This window comes from Vigna unguiculata, chromosome 5 (genome assembly GCF_037176805.1).
Source record: "Vigna unguiculata cultivar grain cowpea cultivar isolate G323 ecotype 2 chromosome 5, ASM3717680v1, whole genome shotgun sequence".
Taxonomy (NCBI): Eukaryota; Viridiplantae; Streptophyta; class Magnoliopsida; order Fabales; family Fabaceae; genus Vigna; species Vigna unguiculata.
In genome coordinates this window covers 27,309,397-27,330,736 of record NC_140796.1, presented here as the reverse complement: position 1 = coordinate 27,330,736, position 21,340 = coordinate 27,309,397, and the positions used below count along the sequence as shown (strand labels likewise).

Genomic DNA, 21,340 nt, shown 5'->3' with positions numbered 1-21,340 from the left:
AATACAGGGAAATACTAAAATGATGAGAGGGAAAAAAAAATAAAATTACATTTTTTAACTTTTTGTTATAAAAAGTATTTAGTTACAATCCGTATGTAATATCTATAGGTAACATTTAGTTTACCTACCAATTATAATTAGTAGATAATATTTTCATGTAATTTTTATATTGTTTACGGATTATAATAAGTAGATAATATCTGTATGTAATATTTAATTTACGTACAGATTTATATCCGTAAATAATAATTAATAGATAAATCGTGAATTTCTTGTAGTGTGATTTTCATATTGGTAAAACAAAATTAAACATTCATGTCAATTTCTATGTATAAAAAGCCCACAATATTAAATGTCGACATCTAGTATATGTGGAAAAAACTTTTAAACACAAATACTGGATATTGACTTCCATAGAAAAAAAAAAAAAAAGAAACCGTATATCAATATCCGTTAGAAAAAAATTTGGGGGTGGATCAGTTAAAAAAAAAAAGTTATTTTAACTGAGGGACAAAATGAAAATTTATAAAAAAAAAAAATTGAGAAAACAAAAGAAAGTGTTTGGAGGTGGAGGGAGAAACCCCTATTTGTTTAACTTCATCTTTTATTTATTGACTAAAATATATATTTAGTTCTTTGGCTTATATAATCTATTTAATCTGGTTTCTATATTATTAAAAATTCAATTTAAATCTCTAAAACAGTTATATTGAAGAGATATTTTATTAATAAGAATTTAGGAACTAACGTAACTAATGAAAAAAAAATGATTTTTTGTTATTTTAGATCTACATATAAACATGAACCCTGACTTAAAAGAAATATTTGAATTCATTCCCTTACTTAGTACTTAATGACATTCTCAACAGAAAATTATTCTCATAAATGGTAGAGATTTTATTAGTTGATTATGGTATATTTATTGTATATTTAAGTACATTTTGGAGATTACCTCTCGAGATTACAGCTGCATAAAAGTTCAATGAATAATTTGTCCCCTTGTTTTTTAGGCCAATAAGAGGTGGTGATCAATTCTAAAAATATACGGTTTAAGGGGAAGAGATAAGAATTAGAAAATTCTAATAAGAGAAAATAAATTTGATTGGTAACGAAAAGGGAAAGTGTGTATTTCATGTCTACCGAGCTAATTTTTGCCATTAAAATTATATCCAAAATTTTGAAGTTTTGGCTTTCAGTGTAGAATTGGAAGCAAATATGAAAGAAGTGAGCTAACTCAAATTCTATTTTTAAAGCGCATACTTACACAACTTTCAACTAGAACTGTTAAAACGCATTTGGACTTAATCAAATTAAAATTAAATTGTATACAAATTTAATTATTTAAAAAAAAAAAAAACTAACGAAAAATATTCTTACGCAAAAAAAAAAAAAGGTACAAATTAACTTTGAAATGGTCTACTTTGAAAATTAATATTGTTTGAGTCTACTTGGAAAAATAGATGACAAAGAGATTTATTTTGAGAAAAAATTCCACGAATGCATTAAATTTAGTTGATATAACAAGTGCACAAAATCTCTTCCAAACCTCTCTATTGACTCTATTTAAAGCTCATGAGGGAGATCGTAGGACTCTCTAAGTCGTTTGTTTTATTAATTGGGAGAGGTTGTAAGACTTTGTAAGAATATAAGTTTGTTCCATTAGTCTAGGAGACTATATGACTCTGTGTGAGTTAGAGTTTGCTGCATTAGTCAGAGAAGTTATATGATTGTGAAAGTTTGAGTTTGTTATTTGTTGAGGAGGTTGGGACTTTGATAGTCTGAGTTTGTTGGAAGGTTGCAGAACTTTATGTGAGTCTGAGTTTGTTCCATTGTTGGGGACATTGCTAAAAAAAATGATGATTTTATATATGAAATATTTGGTTTATTTACTTGTACTATTGATTTTCATTTTTAGAATATAAATCTTTAGGTTTCATGAAAGAATATTGAGTTTGGACTGGGTTTGATTTTCTAAGTTAGAAATAAGATATGAAAAAAATTCTAACTAAAAAAGACATGTTTTTAAGTTGTCTTTAGTGATACATCTATCTTTTCTGGGAGTTTACTTAATGTTTTTTTATATGCTTTACTTTTAATAAAGAGAAGGATTCTAGGGAAAAGTTAAATTTTATATGTGCCAAAATTCTAACATGGTTTGCCTCTTACTATTTTAGCTTACCCTTACTCTTACCCTTGTGTTTGTTATGTGCTTATACAGGACATTCAAGGATGAGAGTTAGGACAGGAACAATAAATTTGGAGTAATCTTATGATTTTGTCTCACATTTATTTTACAATGTTGTTAAGTTAATAAAGTTTCGATGTAAAACATAAATTTACTTTTATTTTGAATTTTAACAAAGTGGTGACAAATTTCTTTTAAAAGTAATAATTTAAAATAGGATTTGTTTTGGTAAATTAAAGCATAAATAAATAGAATTGGTAGATTAATTATGAAGAGGAAGATGCTAGTTTTGTTCCTTATACTCACCATCTTCACCCTACAACACTTGCTGAGTTCACTAGTAAAGGTTCACCTCTGCAAGATTTCAACTCACCACTACCATCACCACTACCCACCAATAGACGACGGGACAACATATACTCCGTCGCCGTAGCCTCCCACTATTTTATAGTATACATAATCTTTCCATTCTTCACCAAACAAACATCTTAAGTTTCTTCCTTCTATTCTAAAAGGAAATTGCAGGTCATATATATAACTTTTGCAACCTCCTTTATTAGTTTGATGATCTGTAATATTTTAAGTTAGCTTTAGTTGAGTATCTTTATAAGTATTTCTTACCAAAACAAAAATATCATTGATTTGCACTATTAGAATCAAAATATCCATTTATTATTTATGATTAATATTGGCTTGGATTTTTTTTTTAATTTATATAAGCTTAAAAATTCACGTTTTTAACATTATGTGTCAATGTGCTCGTCATTGAATATTTGAAATACAAAATAAACATTAGTACTCGTAATAGCATATAAAATATGTGTAATTGATTTAACGTATCTATTTAAATTTATTTAATACTTGCTCCTCCTAAGAGTTGACGGTAGTAACAAAGACTACTTTCACATCCAATAACATACGAGAAAGTTGTTAAATTTTAATAATCAAAAAATTATTACAAAATTTATGTAGAACAGGTCGTACAGGGAAAAACTTTTCGCAAGAGTCAGAAATATGAACACACGTTCTGATTTTCTTCATGTTCAAACTGAAATTTAAATAATTATTATAAAGTATTATTATATTTCCCAAGTCACCGGAAACATCAACCTTTCTTAAATGAGGGCAGGCACTCAGATTATTTGGGAATTGGAAAAGGACATAACATGCGGCATTTTAGCAATTATTATGTAAACAAGAAATTCTACGAGTAGCATCTATTCCTATTTTACAAAGTCCAAGTAATTAGTTATGAAGCAAAATAAACATGAAATCCTCCAAGAGCATAAAAGAAAGACCGAATGCATAAACACTACCATAATGTCTCACGCAGCATCAGGATTCCTGTCAATGATTCCTTAAAATTTGCTAAATGTATAGCCAATGATACATTTATCCTCTGTGTTGACTCATCAACATATTGAAAGTAAACAAGCCTCCAACTTCTATGCAACAACAAGCTTCCAATCACAGCCCAAAACCCAATAAAATAGCCAAGTGCAATGACAGAGTAAAACCACAATTTCTCAACTTTATCCTCTTTGTCATCTTTTTCTCCATCTTCATTACCACCATTGAAGTGATCATAAAAACACTTATTCGGCAGTGGAGGTCCACATAGAAATGGGTTGCCAGCATAAATAAAAGGATCATCAAGGGTTGATAATTGAGTCCCTTTGGGAATTGGTCCTGAAAAGTTGTTGTAGGACAAATTCAAGTAGTTTAACCAAGTTAAACTAGTTATGCTTTCTGAAATTGCACCAGAAAGTTGGTCATGAGAGAGGTCAAGAGATTCTAGTGATTTCATGTCTCCTATTCTTTTAGGGATATGTCCTGATAAATGATTGTGTGATAGATTTAGGCCAAGCAATGCACCAAGTGATGTTATTCCATCTGGAATAGATCCAATCAAATTGTTGTTTGACAAGTCCAAGTTTACCACAAGTTTTAGATTTCTTGTATACTCAAGTTCTCTTCCTTTCATGACCACTCTGACATCTTGTTCATACCATTCAACATATCTACTAGGTTGGTTGAAAGAAGTATTTTTTGTTGAGACCATACCTGTGAGATTTTCGATGCAATGAGGAATTTGACCCATCAAGTTGTTGTTTGAAAGGTCCAACATTTGCAGAGCAGAAAGTTGGCACAATTGTAAAGGAATTGTTCCATTAAACCTGTTTTGCCGAAGCCTTAGAATCTGCATCGAGGAAAAGATATTCCCCATCCATAAAGGGATAATCCCAGACAAATGGTTATCTCCAACATCCAAAATTAAAAGTTGATTTAAATTTCTCAGAGATGATGGAGAACCCCCATGTAGGGTGTTATTGTTCAAATGCAACCATGCCAACGTGGGTAGATTACCCAGAGAGTTCGGAATGACACCTGATAATTTGTTGGAAGCCAAATTTATGACACCGGGTCTTTGAGTAACACTCCAACAGTTAGGAATTTCACCAACTAACATGTTTCCCGAAAGGTCAAGACTGTACAAAGAGTCTATTCTGCACAATGAATCTGGAATGAGACCACTTATAAGGTTGTTTCCAAGAAGCAAGTGAGTGACATTGGGCAAACTATCAGAAATATCTTGGGGAAGTGACCCACTGATATGATTATTTGTGAGATTTAAGTAGACAAGTTGGCTGGGCCATCTTATGTCAGACACCAAATTCTCCAAATGATTAAGGGATATGTCTAAGTTGCGAAGGTTTAGAAGCAGACTAAGACTGTAAGGAATGTTTCCCTGTAACTTATTTTCAGACAGATATAAGGTGGACAAATTTTGAAGTTGACCAATATTGTGAGGAATGGTACCATTTAAAGAGTTTTGTGAAAGATCTAGATCTGTTAGGCTTACAAGTTGCACTAAACTCCTTGGAATGACCCCATCAAAATGATTGGAAGAAAGTACTAAAATGTTTAAACTGACAAGTTCCCCGATACAGTCAGGAAGAGAACCCGTGAAGTTATTGTTGGAAAGCACCAATATCTTCAGATCGACAAGTTTTGTTATTATCCCACAAGGAAGAGATCCCACCAATTTACTGTCAGTCATAATCAATGAACTTAGATTTTTTTGCTGTCCCAACCATGGTGGCAAATGACCATTACATTCGTTGTGACTTAAATCCAAATACATCAAATCGTGCCTAATGCATTTAGACTGTATATGGTTTCCAAGTGCATCACTTTGAACTTTGTTTCTTGACATATCTAATTGTTGAAGATGACAACAGTTTCCCAGAAGAGATGCTAGAGATCCCTCAATATGATTGACATCATTACCTGAAAGACTGGGGTATTGAAGACCCTTTAACTCTCCTAACCACCCCGGAACAGAATGAAACTTGTTTTGTGAAAGGCCGAGATAAACCAGGGAAGTTAGATTCTGTAGAGCAGATGGAAGTGAGCCATAAAGAGCATTACTATCAAGAAATAGACAGACGAGGTTAGCAGAGGTTCCCAACCAGAAGGGAGTGGAATTCAGGTTGTTGTGAGAAAGGTCAATGACTGCAATGGAAGTCATATTTTGAAAAGCATCCACAAACGGAGTCTGAAGTCCATTTTCTGTTAGATAGAGGTATTCCAGTCTGGAAAGATTTGTGGTGCTAACATGTTTATGGGTGTGCAACTTATCAAGTCCACAATTGATTAATTCTAGTTGTATCAAAGAAGGAAGCATGTCGAGTGACTGCAACAAATTTTGTGCCTTGCCAAGATACACATCACTCATGTAAAGGTATTGGAGGGATGAAAGTTGAGAAATCCAGTAGAAGTCATCCGCATAGAGAGCATTGAAGCTCAAATCAAGAATGAGCAATTTTGTGAGGTTCCCAAGATTGTACGGGATCCTACCACTAAAATGACTATCAGAGAGATAAAGGGCTTGCAGATGTTGCAAAGTTTGAATGGACGCTGGTATTGAACTATTATGAAATTTGTTTCCACTCAAATCTAAATAAGTTAGATATTTAAGCTCCAATATAGAAGGGTGAACCTGTTGAGCTTTAAGGACGTAGTCGTAAAACTTACAGTTAAGTTGCAACTTTTCTTCATGACTTAACGGATAACAAGGATTTCTGAGATCAAGCTTGACAACATGGCCTGTAAGATTATTGCAGTCTACACCTTTCCATTGGCAACAACTACTTCCTTCCCAAGATGAAAACCATGATGAATCTTTAAAGCTTCCTTTGATCCTTAGAAGAGCTTGCCTTTCTTGTTCATTGCAACCAAGTGCTGCATGGCCACATGAAGTTAACACTGCAAATGTTGCAGTCAAAAGGAAAACAATAGCGAAAGCCAACCCAAACATGTCTGCTGAAGAGTGTTAGAATCAAAGAAGAGAGTTGGCGAGGAGCAATGAAGTATACAATATTTACGCACTTGGTTTATCAAATAAAACTCTGAATACAGGAAACTGAAATATCGATGATTTGATGTCAGTTGATGTGTATCAGTAGCAAAATGCACAAAGTCATGTGTGAAAGTTTGATTTTTGGGGTTATTAGACATGTCGATAATTTAGATATATTAATCATAAGCATTTGGTTTAAAAATATATATATTATAAGTGAAGTTAAGTTAGATTAATAAAATACCAAATCATTCTACAGTATGTATATATGGTGTGTTTAATAGAATTGTCGATCTAACCTATGTACATGGTCACCGTCAACCCATTCTTAAAATAACTCTTTTTATTGGTTTAACAAATGAGTAGGTTGAAAAAATCTTAACCCTCAAAAAGTCCCACATAAAGTGGATTAGGAAAACGGTTAAAATGGATTTGAACCATAACAAGAATTTAATTAACTCTTAAATATTTCTTAAAATATTTCCTTTCAATATTTTAATTCTTAAATATTTTTCAAAATTGTATGAGTCCTTAAAATATTTTAAATTATAAATTAATCCTTAAATGTTTTATAATAATTATAAATTGATCTTTAATAATTTTTTACTATTTGAAACTTGGAAGGTTGAGGCCTAACCCAATTTGTCCGGCTAGGCTAAATTAACCTAATTTGGATATGACCCAAGCCAATGATTTAGGCCTGACATTGGCCAACCCTATATAAGCATGAATTAACATGATCTGGTTTGAATTGGGTTCAAAGTGTACCCGACTTGACTTGGTTCGATGTTGGTCAACTTAGTTCAACCAAGTATGTTTGACTTAACTTGGCTTAACATGTGATTGACTCTTCTCAACTTAATGTGGACTCGACACAACTTGGTTGAGCTCAATGTGAACTCCATTTTAAATTATAAATCAATAATTTCTTCTTACAACCTCTTCACCGATACACTTCTCGAGGCTTGGAGGCTACTATGCCTATAGAAAGTAGAAAGGCAGATAACCAAGGGTCGCCAACTACTTGGACTTGCAAAATTCATAAATAATGACATCAAGAAAATATCACGATTCATTCTACCATATAACTCTTTATAGTCTTCAACACTAATCATGCCAAAGACCGGAGGTTGATGTATTGTTGAAGGCCGGTTAGTCCCCAGTCTCGATTAAACCTTTAGGCCGAATACTTACCAACCCTTTCAGAACAGGTTCACACCTAGTCCTAGAAACATAGCCCAGGTCAGGTACTTATTATCTCGACAAAAACAACTTACTATCGATCCTTAAGACTCAGCCAAACACTTTTTATAGCTGGACATTTGTCGTCAAACCAGTAAATACTTAACTCTACATTGTATACACAAAGATGTAGTTACCTTAGTCGAAATAGTTAATCATGTATAGATGAGTGGGCCTCAAAGACCAGACTCATACAAGTAAGTGGGCCCCTATTCCAGGCTCATAACCAGGTACTGGGTAAGTTCCATGTAATGTATCAAGTAATGACCTTTGAAATTATTATAAATACACATGGCTTAAGGTAATTAGGTACGTATTTTTCATTAATCACAAAATACCATATTTGACTATTGGCTAAAGCATCTTGTTTACTTAGGTGTTGGAATGCCATCTATAGATATGTTCCCTGTTCACTTGAGGAAGGACAAGAACTTAAAAGAGGACACCTAAAAAAATGACATATTGAATGCTTTTTTGAAGTCTTTGCAAGTTATTACTTTGATTCTCTAAGCACAAATATATTAATTTAAACAAAAAATATTTAGATTAATTACTACAAAAAAAACCTGAAATTACCGACAGAATTTTATCGACAGATATGTTTTAGTCGGAAAATTTGAATTATCGACAAATTTTATCGACAGATTTTTAAATTTTAATTATCGACGAAAAATCCGTCGGTAACACATATTTCATTTATCGACAGAAAAATCCGTCGGTAAAATCCGCCGGTAATTCAAATTTTTTAACAGAGGAATTTACCGACGAATTTATCCTCGTCGGTAAAAGAAGCGGGAAATTTCTCGCCCAAACTTGTATTGTCGACGGATTATTCCATCGGTAAAATCCGTCGATACTTTAAAAAATTTTTACCGACGAATAAATTCGTCGATAAAAGAGGCGGTAAATTTTTCGTCAAATTTACATTGTCGACAGATTTTTTTTATCGGTAAAATTTGTCGATACTTACGTAACTTAAAATCCGTCGGTAAAATTCATCGATAATTTAAATTTATTTTTATCGACGAATTTACCGATGAATTTATCCGTCGATAAAAGGAGTGGGATTTTTCTTGCCCAAACTCACCTTATAAGAAGACGAGAAAAAGAAGAAAAGAAGAAAAGAAGAAGAAGAAAGAGAAGGAGAAGGAGGAGGAGGAGAAGAAGAAGCAGGAGGAGGAGAAAGAAAAGGAAAAAGAGAAAGAGAAGAAGCAGAAGGAGAAGAAGAAAAATAAGAAGAAGAAGAACGAGAAGGAGGAGAAGAAGAAGAGGAAGAAGGAGAAAATGAAGGAAAAGAAGGAGAAGAAGAAGAAGAAGAATGAGAAGAAGAAGATGATGACGACAACAATAGCCGCGGTGGCGGCGACGACGACGGCAAGGGTGGCGACGACGACGACAAAGAAAAAAACGAAAAAAAAAAATGAAAGAAGGAGGAGGAAGAAGATGAACAATGCATGTTATTTACCGACGAATTTTTTGGTAATTACCGAGAGATTTTTTGGTCGGTAATTACCGACGAAATTTCCATCAGTAATTATCGACAGATTTACCGACGAATTTTTTTATCAGTAATTATCAATTCTGTCGGTAAAATTTTACCGACAAGGGTTTTACAGACAAATTTTTTACCGTCAATAATTCGTCGATAATGTTGATTTAACGACGGATTTTGACCATTACCGACGAATTTTGACCGTTGGTAATATCAGTTTTTCTTGTAAACTTTATTACAATATGAGAATATATTTCAAAGCAGAATGTTATTGTACAATTAAAATAATTTGTACAATTTAAACAACTTAAATATAATTTAGAATAATTTAATTCATTAAATTATTCACATCTTTCTGGCATACTTTTTCATGATTAGTTATTTATTATTTCACTCTCTTAAATCAGTCACCAATGTCTAAATACACCATCCTTACAACAATTATGCTCTCCTCAAAACAACAAGAGGAGTGTTGTTCTGATATAGAAAAATTGGGACAAAATTGAATTAGATACACATAAGTAGGTATTAAATTGAAAAAAAAAGACATATATAGGGACTAAATCGAAATCAACACAATGGCGTCTGATAGTGACGTTGCACAGACTGACACATTGCACGTTGACTAACGTGTTAGTCAACTCTATCTGAAAAGGACCTAATTGAAGCATTTTTTCAAAAGTTGGGATGCAACTGACACTTTTTTAAAAGCGAGTACCAGATTGACACACCTATACCAAAGTGGGAATCATCCGAGTAATTGAAAAAAAGAATAAGGCCTTAGAAATGGATAGCGAAGTTAAGTAATTAAGATTTGGCCTTGTTTTGAGAGGCACAGGATGAAGGTCGTGCTGGAGCAATGATATTTGACACTTCAAATTTTTACTAGCATCTTACAAATATCTATATTAATTTTTTATTCAACTATTAAAACTAATATCTTAATCTTATATTTTATTATTAATCATACTTGTCAAATGGATATATCAATGAAAGGGGGTCTCAAAATAACTATGGTTCTTCAAGTTTCAGCATCATTAAATAAATTCAATAGAGAAATGTGGGGAAGAGAAGTTGTAAGTAGTGATATCAACTATTGAATGCATCTGTGGAATTTTTCCTCCAAATAATCTCTTCCAACTATCCTGAAAATGACTTCTGGTGAAAAAAGTACTGAAAAATAAGTCAACTCTATTTAATGCCGCTGAAAATTGAAGTACTACAATGTTGACTTTCTCTTATACATAGTTTATATCATGAGGCAAACAAATTCTTGGATAAGATGACCAAGTAAGTCATTGTGAACCAGTTATGAATTCCTTATAAATGAGAAATAAAATAAATGAATTAACAATCTATCTTATTTCCCGCGCATGATCTTTTTATCATTGAGGTGAAGAAGGATTTACCCTAAAGTGTAATTTTTTTTTTTTAATTTGTATAATAACTAGTCCTTCTACCCGTGCAACGCACAGGTTTTTTTTATATGTAATATTGTGGTCATAGCAATGGGTTTTTGGATATTTAATAATCTATATGATGATAATCTAATGTTTTAAAAAGATGTTGACGTGTATCAATGGAATAGATCAATTTAGAATGTAATTAAAGTTGTATGTCAAGTTAAGATTTGATTTCATTGAATATTGTCGTCAAGCACCAACAACAAAAATATGACTAATACACTACTTTGTTAATATAAGAATTAAAAAAGAATAAATTACATACCTAGAATGTATCCTTTGGTATTGAAGTTCATAACTTCCTTTTGTACACAATGACTTCTTTGTTAAACTTTTTCAGTACAATGATTTTCCTACATGGCAGAAAATAACATAAATCAATTGATATATATTTATAACAGTTTTGAAATGAAAAATAAAATTCGAAATGGCATACCTATAATTGATTTCTTTTCAAAGAGTTTCAAAAATTTCTTTGTACACAACGTTTTTAGTTGTGTTTGTTACCTTTCCATCTTCATCCAATATAAGTATTTTCAATCCTCTTTTGGTTTTGACTCTAGAAATAGCAACATATAGTTGGCCATGTGTGAATACAGGTTGTGGAAGATAAAGGCCGACTCTAGAAAGTGTTTGTCCTTGACTTTTGTTAATCGTCATTGCAAAGCATAAAGATATCGGAAATTGTCTTCTTTGAAATTTGAAAGGCAACCCTGAATCAGATGGCACTAAATCCATTCTTGGTATAAAAATGCTGTCACCAATGTTTTTTCCAGTAATTACAGTTGCACATATTACATTCTTGCCTAAATGTTTGACTTGCAATCTTGTGCCATTGCATAAACCTTTTGCATGATCAATGTTTCTCAAGAGCATAATTGGAACACCTGTTTTCAACTTCAGTTTATGATTTGGTATCCCTGAACATTTGATATCATTTAAAAATTCAGATGTAAACCATTCAGATTGCACTTCATCTTGTTCATCAGATTGGCAAGGTGTATCTGAACTTAAATAAGTCACCTCATCACCACCAATTAAGGACAACATGAAATCATTTACTTGCTCTACAGAATCATTTGTTGGGCACAAAATTGCTCCATCATCAAAATAATTAGGATTCAACATGTTAACCACAAATTCAGGATAGACAAATTCAAACAATGACAATAAAGGTAAATCTGTGTTTGTAATCAGGATCTGTTCGGGAATTTCAACAATGCACTCACCATTCTCATTTAGATCCATTTTTGCGTCTCCAATCTTCAAAATCCAATCAGCAAATTCTTGAATATCATTGGCTGTTTCAGTATTTGATGTAGTACTTAATCTCATGTTCTTGGATAACTTTAGCACTTTACAACAATTCCATAACTCTGAATAGTTGATTGATGATTTTATGATATCAAACTTAGATCCTTTTTTGATAACTGGTAGAATTTGTCTAAAGTCACCTCCTAACACAACTGCTTTGCCACCAAATGGTTTGTCTTTATTGGCATCATCAACATTTCGCATAATATCTCTTAGTGTTCTATCAAATGCCTCAAAACACATTCTATTCATCATTGGTGCTTCATCCCAGATAATCAAACTGGTAGCCATAAGAAGTTTTGCCCTAAGACTACCTTGTGCTATGTTGCAAGTTGATTCTTCATTAATTAACAGTGGGATGCAAAAGGTAGAGTCTGCTGTTTTTCCACCAGGAAGTAATAAAGAAGCAATTCCACTTGATGCTACGTTCAAAACAATCATGCCTTTGCTTCTTAGACCAGCCGACAATGTCTTCCACATAAAAGTCTTACCTGTACCACCATAGCCATATAAGAAAAAGAATCCTCCCTTCTTTGAAAGAACTGCTGTCATGATATGCTGATATACATCAATTTGTTCATCATTGAGTGCTTTAAACAAACTGTCATGTTCTTTCGCCATGTCTTGTTTATTATATTGCAGCTCATCAACAATAAATCTATTATTGAATGTATGTACATCTGAAAGATCAAGTTGAGGTAATGAAGGATAATCTTTCAAACTTCTACCATTTGACATTAGCATTTCCTCTATTTCCAGCAGACATAGTTTTTGTAATTCAGCAGTCTCAATTTGAAGACCTGCAAATACAGATATATAATAATCATATACATATATATAATATAATAATAAACAACTAAACTTGAGAAGATCTGTAAATAAGTAAACAACAAAAAATACAGATTATCAATCTGTAAATTAATATTGTTTATAGATTGAGAAGACCTGCAATAAGTAAATAATACAATTAAAATATATATGTATACGAAATTAAAAGAAAAAATATGAAGTACCTGGTAAGTTCATCTCCTTCCTTTTTTGGTACAAAATTCCATCACATAAGATACTCCAAGTAGAATTCCAAACTATATCTGGTTTAGAAATTGTATTCATGGACAACAAAGTAACAAATAATCTTCTAAGTTGATACCCACAAGCAAATTCACTTGCTTCTTTGATTGCATCAATATATTCTTTGTCATCAGCCAACAATCCCAAAACATAGCAAGCTTCTTGGTATGTTTCATAATACTTTCCATCAATTGTCTTAATGCTTTCATAATCAATACAACCTTTTTGAATGGTCAGTAATATCCTCAAATAATAAAGTTCTCCAGACCCAGGAGGAATATAAGTAAGTCTACCAATGTTGTAGCCTTTCTTCCTTGGTTTCCATTCTTTTTCTTTGGCAAACCACACAAATTTACTTGGAAATTCTGAATAAGTCAATTGTTTTCCTTCCTCATAAACTTTGTTAGCCTCAAACCAAGCTAGAAACATTGTGTTAGCATTTTCGTATCTGTTGAAGACCACATTAATATCATCATCATCTTTAAACAAAGCTGATTGTTGGCCAAGAAGATGAAAGGTCAATCTCTGAACAGGAGGCCATCTATGATGGATGTCAAAAGCAAATATTCTCCAAGCAGCTTCACATGGTGATAGATACCTACAGTCGTAATACCTTTTGATCTCATCAATAATGGTTGATTTTTCAGACTGTGCAGAGTTTTTGCTTATTTTAAGAGTAGCTCTGTCTGGACCTTTGTTCACATATTTGAACAAATATTTGATTGAATTGGTCTTGTTGCAATACTCTGTATTGACGTGTGCTTGATACCTCATTAGAAGTGGTGGATTGTAGGGAACAACACTTCTATTGTCCAGCTTAATTCCATTCTTCTCAACAAATCTACCATTATCAAGTCTTCTATAGCATGGATATCCGTCTTCGTCAATTGAAGTCGAAGATGTGAATTTTTTTGGATAAAATTTAGAACATCTTCCTTCCTTCATGCAAGGTGAATTATGTCTTGCAGGTTCGCATGGTCCATGAATCATGTAACTTGAGACAACTTTTTCCAATTTGGGGTACAAATCAGAATTTGGCAATTCAGCTGATATTACTTTATCAATATCAATTGAATTCTTCAACTTGCTTTCTCCATCCAACCATAAAAGTATATGTGCATGAGGTAGACCTCTTTTTTGGAATTCTACTGTGTACATTCCTGCATATATAAATAAAAAGTAAATATAGTTGTGAGAATTTAATTTAAGAGAAAATTATAGAATGTATATAACTTCATATATAACATACCTGCAGTGCTTTTTCCAAAGAAGTCCTTTTTCTTAAAATCTGTCATCATTTCATCCAGCTTCATTTTGAACACTCTACATACAATATCAGGTCTATCCGAAGGTGATAAGCCTTTTGCTAAGACAAATTCTTTTATTTCACTCCAATTGACATTGCATGTTATAGTAATGAACAAATCAGGATATCCAAATTTTTTACAAATTGCCATAGCATCTTGACAATTGTTGAACATGTATCTGGTACCACCAGTGAAAGAAGCAGGCAAGACAATACGTCTTCCAATTAAAGAAGGATCTGTCTCTCCTCTATTAACAGCTTCTTGTAATCCATTAAGAATATCACAGCGAATTAACTTCTGATTCGCTCTGATGAATGACAACCTTTGCGCTTCAACCATTGTATAGCAATCCACCAGAAACTGTTGGAACAATCTGCATGCATTCACAATATTTCCTGCTTCTACAGCTCTTTGTTGTATTCTAAAGGCAATAAATTCTCGCAAAGAAATTCTAACTCTTACCCTGGATTTTGTTTTTGAATGACATTCTCTTATTGGTATATCCTCTTGATAACCATCTTCTCCATATGGAAACATGAGAGGATATTGCAGTGGAATGAAAGCGGTGTGAGTTTCGTGCAGTCTTGTTAATTCACCAGAACATTTTTTGACCACTATATCTCTGCCTACATCCATATTGCCAAAATCACCAACTATAAGTGCAGCTATTTCATCACATGAAGGTGTATTGTAGACTCTAGGGTCTTTGTTTCTGCCTCTAAATAGTCTTAGCGTGAAATCTGATTCCATATGTTCCAGTGACAAATCTCTTACTCTTCTAAAAGTTTTCGCAAGAACATTGTGATTGTCAATCATTTGAATCAAATCAGCAACCAATGATTCATCTATAACAGATTCCTTTGTGTTTGAACTAAAAAATAATAAAGAGAAAGCATGTCAACACATTTATTTAAATATTTCATATAATGAAATTATTTAATATATTGACTGACCTGAAATGCTTGACTCTGTTAGTCATTTCATTCTCGGTATCATATATGTAGAGCTGTGCAAACTTTGGCTTTGATCCATGCTCTGGCAATAAACTGCCAATACGGTGATAGTTCTGTCCATTCAGAATAAATTGTGGAGGAGCAGAACCATTGTTCATTGAATTATCAATCTTACCACCAATTGAAGTAAATGAAAACATGCTATTGTATACTCTTATGTTTTGTAAAAATGATTTGCTTCTCTGATCTTCACCATTTAACAAACCTTCAAGAAGATTAGGTGGTCTTTTTAATAGTGGAATTTGTACTTTTCCCTTTTGACAACACAATGAGAATTCAACTCCCTTTGATGTGTTACATTTTTCTGCTCTTTCTTCATACCAAAGTTGAGCTTTACAGTATTGGCATTCCAAGCAAGGTTCTCCAATATTGAGGAATTCTGAAAATCAATATAAAACATTAGAATGAAGCTGCGAATATTTTAATCTGCAGTTATATACAATTGTGTTGGACATTATGTACCTTGTAACTCTCCTTTGCAATACAATTCGTTTGTAGTTGTAGTACTTGTATGATGTTCTTCAATATTAGTAAGATGAAAACTAATTAATGATTTAAAAAGAATTTATATTAAAGTCAATAAGTTTAATATCAGAATTACCATCATCTGTTATTGTTGCTGAATCATCGTTTGTTGTGTCTGAATAATTATGTTGTCTTGTTGTTTCATCATCAAGATTGAATCTGTTTTGAAGTGATTGTATGACTTGAAAAGGATATTTCACAACTTTATTCTTAGAAACAGAATGCGACCCAGTTACAACATCTGATCTTCCACCTATGAAAAACAACCAAAAACAATTGTCCTACCTGCATTGGCATTGTGAGTATGAATCCAAATGTAATTACCTGCACTGGAATTGTTCTTATTTTGTCCATAATTTCTCTGACTGTTATTGTTAAAAGCTGGAGTCATTCAAAAACATTGATATAAAATCTAAAATTGTCATTTCAACATGTATATAACAAATTAAGAATAATGTACAAATATACCGAAAGGACTATGGTAAGTTAAAGTAGAAGTTGCAGATTGTGAAGTGATTTGTTGTTCAACTAAAGTACTTGAAAAACTTGAGAATTTGTTCACAGTTTCTGCATTGAAACGAAGGTTAGTTTAAAGTGGTACGGAATTAATATTCTTCATAAACAATGTTAATGTTAAGTATTGGAAGAACTTCACAACTGACCAATTTGACTGTGAAATAATGAATTCATATTGTGAAGGTTGTTGTTGTTGTTGTCAACATCTGGAAAAGGATTATTGTAGAAGCATTGTTATTAAAGAAATAAAAAAAAAGACTTCATTGATTAAGTTATAAACATTCTTTAAAGATATAGATTAGAAAGAAAAGAACTTACTAATATCCAACTGTTGTAATGGATTCCTGTCTATATTTTGGTGAAATGATGTTTGTGATACAGTTGGTTTATCTGTGAGTAAAACAACAAAGATGATTGAGTATGCATCTGTGTTGTGAAGTTAAAATCCAAAACATACAGTTACAAATATATATATAAAAAGAAATTGTGAGATTTATTTACTTTGAGACGTATGGTTTGCAAATTTAGTTTTCTTTCTTGCATTCTCTTCTTTGTCATCTGCAACATAAAAAAACATAGAAACATACAAATGCATCATTTATAAATAAATGATTGATGAAGAATTAGAAAACATAAATGGATTAAGTAAGATGTTAATGACTTACATGAATGTTGAGGATTTTTTGCATTCAACCTCTGTTGTAGCAGCAGTTTCTTTCTCAGCCTTGCATTTTTACAATCGTTATGCTCCATTACAGTACAGAAATGTTATGGAATAGTTTCAAAGGTTACAATGGAAGAAGCAAAAATAAAGGTAAGTTGACTCAATGGATGAAAAAGTGTTTACTGTTTTATTCCTATATTGGTGAATGTCTTTGTTAAACTTTTTTGTGTAGCTTGTACCTCTAATCACAATTGTGGAAACAAAAATATATGTAATTATAGTACGAAGCAGTTTTTTGAGAAGAGAAAAAGATAAAAATAGAAGACAAACATAAAAACCAGAAAGAGCATGCAGTACTGAGTGTTACTATATCAGAATCATTCATATATATAGCACTTATTTCAGAGTTGATTTGTTCTTGCAACTAAGAAAACATTTCCTTTTTATGTAGGTACAATCAGACGTTTTTTTGATGCAGTACTATATATAGTAAAACAAAGAGAACTTTTTCAAAGGAATTATGTACAATCTTAACCTCATTATGTATAAAAATGATAACATACAGTCAGTGTATGCACATACTAAAGCAACATACATCCATACATATGATTATAGACATGATAACTTTTCATTATTCCTCCAACTATATATGTTTCAATTTCATCATATATATTTCATTTGAATTATAGAACAAAATAATTTTATTTCTGAATATGATACCATAACAGAGAAGCTTCAAAGAGATTTCATTGATAAGAAGGTAGAACTATACATATGCATTGCTGAAAATAAAAGAACTTGTAGGTTGAAAACTACATAAGTGGCAGAAATAAAAAAAAAAACTATTTATTGTAACTGTAAATTAAAAATTACAATATGTTAGCACTTTGACATTCTGATTGCTTTTCATGTGGTCCACTTCAAACACCAAGTCAATAGTTTGATGAAATCCATGAGCAGTACAAAATTCCTTCCAGCCACTTCCAATTTTGCTAGACTTCTTAGGATGATTTCTCAACAGTAGTTTGCACTTCACTGTTTTACGCGGTCCATAAAGATAAATGTATTTAAAACTTCCTTGACGAAGATAATTGCCAAAATCAGCTGGCAAATCCTAAGAAATACATAAAGTATTAATGAAATTACTATATGGATTAAATTTTAAAAATAATTTCGAAATATAAATCAAAATATGATACAAACATCCATTTAGTAAAAAAAATGAAATTAATCTCACCAGATGGCTAGCATTGCATTGATTTGGATTCAGAAATATTTTGAAATGCAACTTCGGTCCATTGAAAAGGGGTTGATCTGCCTGAATTCTTTTAAGAAAACGTGCAATAGACAAAGGTTTGCATTTACTGGGAAAAATAGTGATGTGGAAGCAAGAATCACCAATATATCCAAAATAAATAGTGTGAAAATCATGAAGATCATATATGTGCCTTAATTCAGTCCATCCTCCAATTAGCATTGGTTTTTGTAAATTCTTGTTATAAGCAACCACATGTTTATTGCCTTCTTCATCTCTTAAAGTCCATTGACGCTGAAGATCGTCATCATAAAGAATGGCGAATGCACGATCAACAAAACCAACAACCTCGAAAGACAGAATTTGTTTAAGAAAAAATTGGATTAGTTAACGTTAAAAACAGGATATTGTAAAAGAGAAGAAGAAATCTTTCTATGAAATAGAAAGAGTAGAAGAAATCTTGTAAAAGAAAATATGTCGGAAAAGTTTGACAATGAACTTACCTCGTCCTGAAGGTGAATAATAGAGAACTGGTACCTACTCATTCTATTAATAACATCATCTTCATTGAAGTTGTTTTCCATTTGGTTGGACTTTGAGAGAGATAGTACAGTAAAAGTTTGAAGAATGTATAATATCCTTGAACTGATCTTGCCGTTTAATGTTGATGGTAGAATGGAGATGAATATTTATTTATAGAAGACAAATGACAGATGAAAAGACGGGACGATTCCAAATAGATTCTTCAACAGTAATGTAATTATTACTGCATTTTAAAACTGGAAGAAGATAATAACAGAATAAAACATTAAAAATATATAACGTTATTAAAGATATATTAAATTATTCTATTACGCTACAAATATAATAATATAATATATGTAATATAAACCAATAACAAAATTCCAAAAATTAACTTTTGTAATGTATAATATTATACGTAAAAATTTAATATTTCATTCCTACTTGTTGTATAAAAAAATGTCAAATATATCGTAGAAGGTTTAAAAGTTAGTAATTAACAGAAGATAAGCCAAAAAAAGTATTCAGTAGAAAATGTATATGGCATCCAATTCTGTTGTCAAAACTTAAAATCTGTCAACAGATAATTCCTTTGCCATATTTATATTATTTATGAAAAGTAAATATTATGAAAAATAGACATTTAGAAATAATGTTATGAGAAAAAATATAGATATGTTATTTATGAGTGGCACAAGTTTAAAGAAGAATTCTTTTACACAAAAAAGAGGTTATTTACGACTTCCATTACATGATGCTACAAAATGAAATCAATTTCAGCAAGTTTTGATGTAGCTGGTAGTAATCTTTGTTGACAAAAATTGAAAAATGTCAACAATATCTTGTGCACCAGCATATAAAATAATTTAAATTCTAAATAATTAAACTCAAAAGCGCATCATAATGTTATCATGAAATTGAACATAGAAGTTGAGGTTCAGATGAAATTAAAGATGAAATTTAACATAGAAGTTGATGTTCAGAGGAATTTAAAGACAACAAATAACGTAGACATATTACATCCCCAAAATGAAAGTCATAAAAATAATAGTCTTGAAATAGAATAACTAAAAGTGGATCTCAAATCGCTGATTTTTCCTTCTTAATATTTCTTTTTAAAAGCTTCAATGGAACATTATCTTCTTCGATGGATTCAAGTGATACAGTCTTCTTTCCAGATTCTCTCTTATGTGAACTACTAGCATCATCGTTGGTTGGATTATCTTGGATTAGTTCAGGTGATTGGGATCCAGACTCAATTGTTTCTTTGGTAAATCGGACTAATAAATCCTACAGTATTAAAAGTAAATTTATTAAAACAAAATCGACATACCAAAATGAACACATTATTAAAATTATTAAAGAAATCATTGATTTTAAAAACATGAATATAAGTTGTATACCTCTGAAATATTAACGGTGGACTCATTCACTAAACGCATTTTTTCCCTGCTAAACTCACCATTTCTAGCATAAACATCCTTCAAATAGGTAGAAATAATGAGATGATAGAAAAGAAAAAGATGACTGCATTATAAAGAGATTATAATGTAAAAAATATTATCTTAAATTACATCTTACCACAGATTTCAACGAAGAATCATTGAATTTGTCAATGATATCATCATCAACACATATTTTCTTCACTCTGAAAGACTGTTCAAGTTTGAAATTCTGATCGTTCCTACTTTCCACTTTAAAAAGCAGACTTCTATCAACTAACTCATCAAACTGCTTAGGCAAATTTCCAGAAGAATTCATCTACAAAAAAAAAAAAAAGAATTAAACATTGTGTAATTAAATATATAAGTGGACATATTGAAGAGTATACCTTATCATGAGCGTCTAACATATCAGCACAAGTTTTTTTGAAAAGGGTAGTTGCATCCCTATCAAAGAGGACAAATGTGGTTGAATCGGAAGAGTCCATAACTCGGATCTTAATCCTATATCTGAAAATTGATAAATAAATTTCATCAACCAAAGTTGTAATTACCATGTTGTTTTAAATTGACATTAATATTAAAAAACAATTCGTTAACCTTGGAAAGACTTTTATAACATGCTTGTTACACTTCTCACAAAAGAACATCTTGGAATCTGGATAAACAGCTTTGTTGCACACACAAGTAGTATACCACCAGTCATCGTCAACCAAGATATGCTTAATTGTTCCAAACAATATGAAAGTGGTGACCTTTCAATATAAAAAACATTAATGAATGTATTATTGTGAATAAGAAAAATTGCACAATGATACAAAAATATATTCTAACCTCTTTACAATCTTTTAGACCTTGAATGTTGGTTCTAGGTGTAAGTGTTAAAAAGTCCTCTTCGACAGTATTTTTTGAAGTCTGAGAAAGTTGCGTTAATCCTTGAGAGGGAGATTCATTGTTCTCAAACAT

At 31.6% G+C, this 21,340-nt stretch overlaps 3 protein-coding genes across 3 annotated transcripts; all 3 read right to left on the bottom strand.

The window, feature by feature from the left end:
* Positions 1-3,435: 3,435 nt before the first annotated feature.
* LOC114184553 (receptor-like protein EIX2) lies at positions 3,436-6,506 on the bottom strand. The gene has a single exon (XM_028071859.2). It carries the CDS (start codon positions 6,504-6,506, stop codon positions 3,498-3,500), a length of 3,009 nt encoding a protein of 1,002 aa, XP_027927660.1. The 3' UTR covers positions 3,436-3,497.
* A 4,681-nt stretch (positions 6,507-11,187) lies between these two features.
* Positions 11,188-18,994, bottom strand: LOC114184554 (uncharacterized). Its single transcript, XM_028071860.2, has 8 exons — positions 18,914-18,994; positions 18,029-18,269; positions 16,300-16,356; positions 16,052-16,228; positions 15,391-15,829; positions 14,380-15,308; positions 13,073-14,290; positions 11,188-12,859 (listed from the first exon to the last, which is right to left on the bottom strand). The coding sequence occupies exons 1-8, from the start codon at positions 18,992-18,994 to the stop codon at positions 11,199-11,201; spliced, it is 4,803 nt and encodes a 1,600-aa protein (XP_027927661.1). The 3' UTR covers positions 11,188-11,198.
* Positions 18,995-20,012: 1,018 nt separating this feature from the next.
* Positions 20,013-21,340, bottom strand: LOC114184556 (uncharacterized). Its single transcript, XM_028071861.2, has 6 exons — positions 21,209-21,340; positions 20,975-21,129; positions 20,764-20,884; positions 20,514-20,693; positions 20,336-20,413; positions 20,013-20,222 (listed from the first exon to the last, which is right to left on the bottom strand). The coding sequence occupies exons 1-6, from the start codon at positions 21,338-21,340 to the stop codon at positions 20,013-20,015; spliced, it is 876 nt and encodes a 291-aa protein (XP_027927662.2).

Excerpts from the sequence above, each read along its gene's own strand:
- LOC114184553 (XM_028071859.2), bottom strand. The coding sequence starts at position 6,506 with ATGTTTGGGTTGGCTTTCGCTATTGTTTTCCTTTTGACTGCAACATTT.
- LOC114184554 (XM_028071860.2), bottom strand. The coding sequence starts at position 18,994 with ATGGAAAACAACTTCAATGAAGATGATGTTATTAATAGAATGAGTAGG. Across the intron at positions 18,270-18,913 it reads TTATTCACCTTCAGGACGAG|GATTTGCCAGCTGATTTTGG; the intron begins GTAAGTTCATTG and ends TGTATTTCTTAG. Across the intron at positions 14,291-14,379 it reads CTTTGGAAAAAGCACTGCAG|GAATGTACACAGTAGAATTC; the intron begins GTATGTTATATA and ends TTATATATGCAG.
- LOC114184556 (XM_028071861.2), bottom strand. The coding sequence starts at position 21,340 with ATGTTTGAGAACAATGAATCTCCCTCTCAAGGATTAACGCAACTTTCT. Across the intron at positions 20,694-20,763 it reads TGTTAGACGCTCATGATAAG|ATGAATTCTTCTGGAAATTT; the intron begins GTATACTCTTCA and ends TTTTTTTTGTAG. Across the intron at positions 20,414-20,513 it reads ATTCTTCGTTGAAATCTGTG|GATGTTTATGCTAGAAATGG; the intron begins GTAAGATGTAAT and ends ACCTATTTGAAG.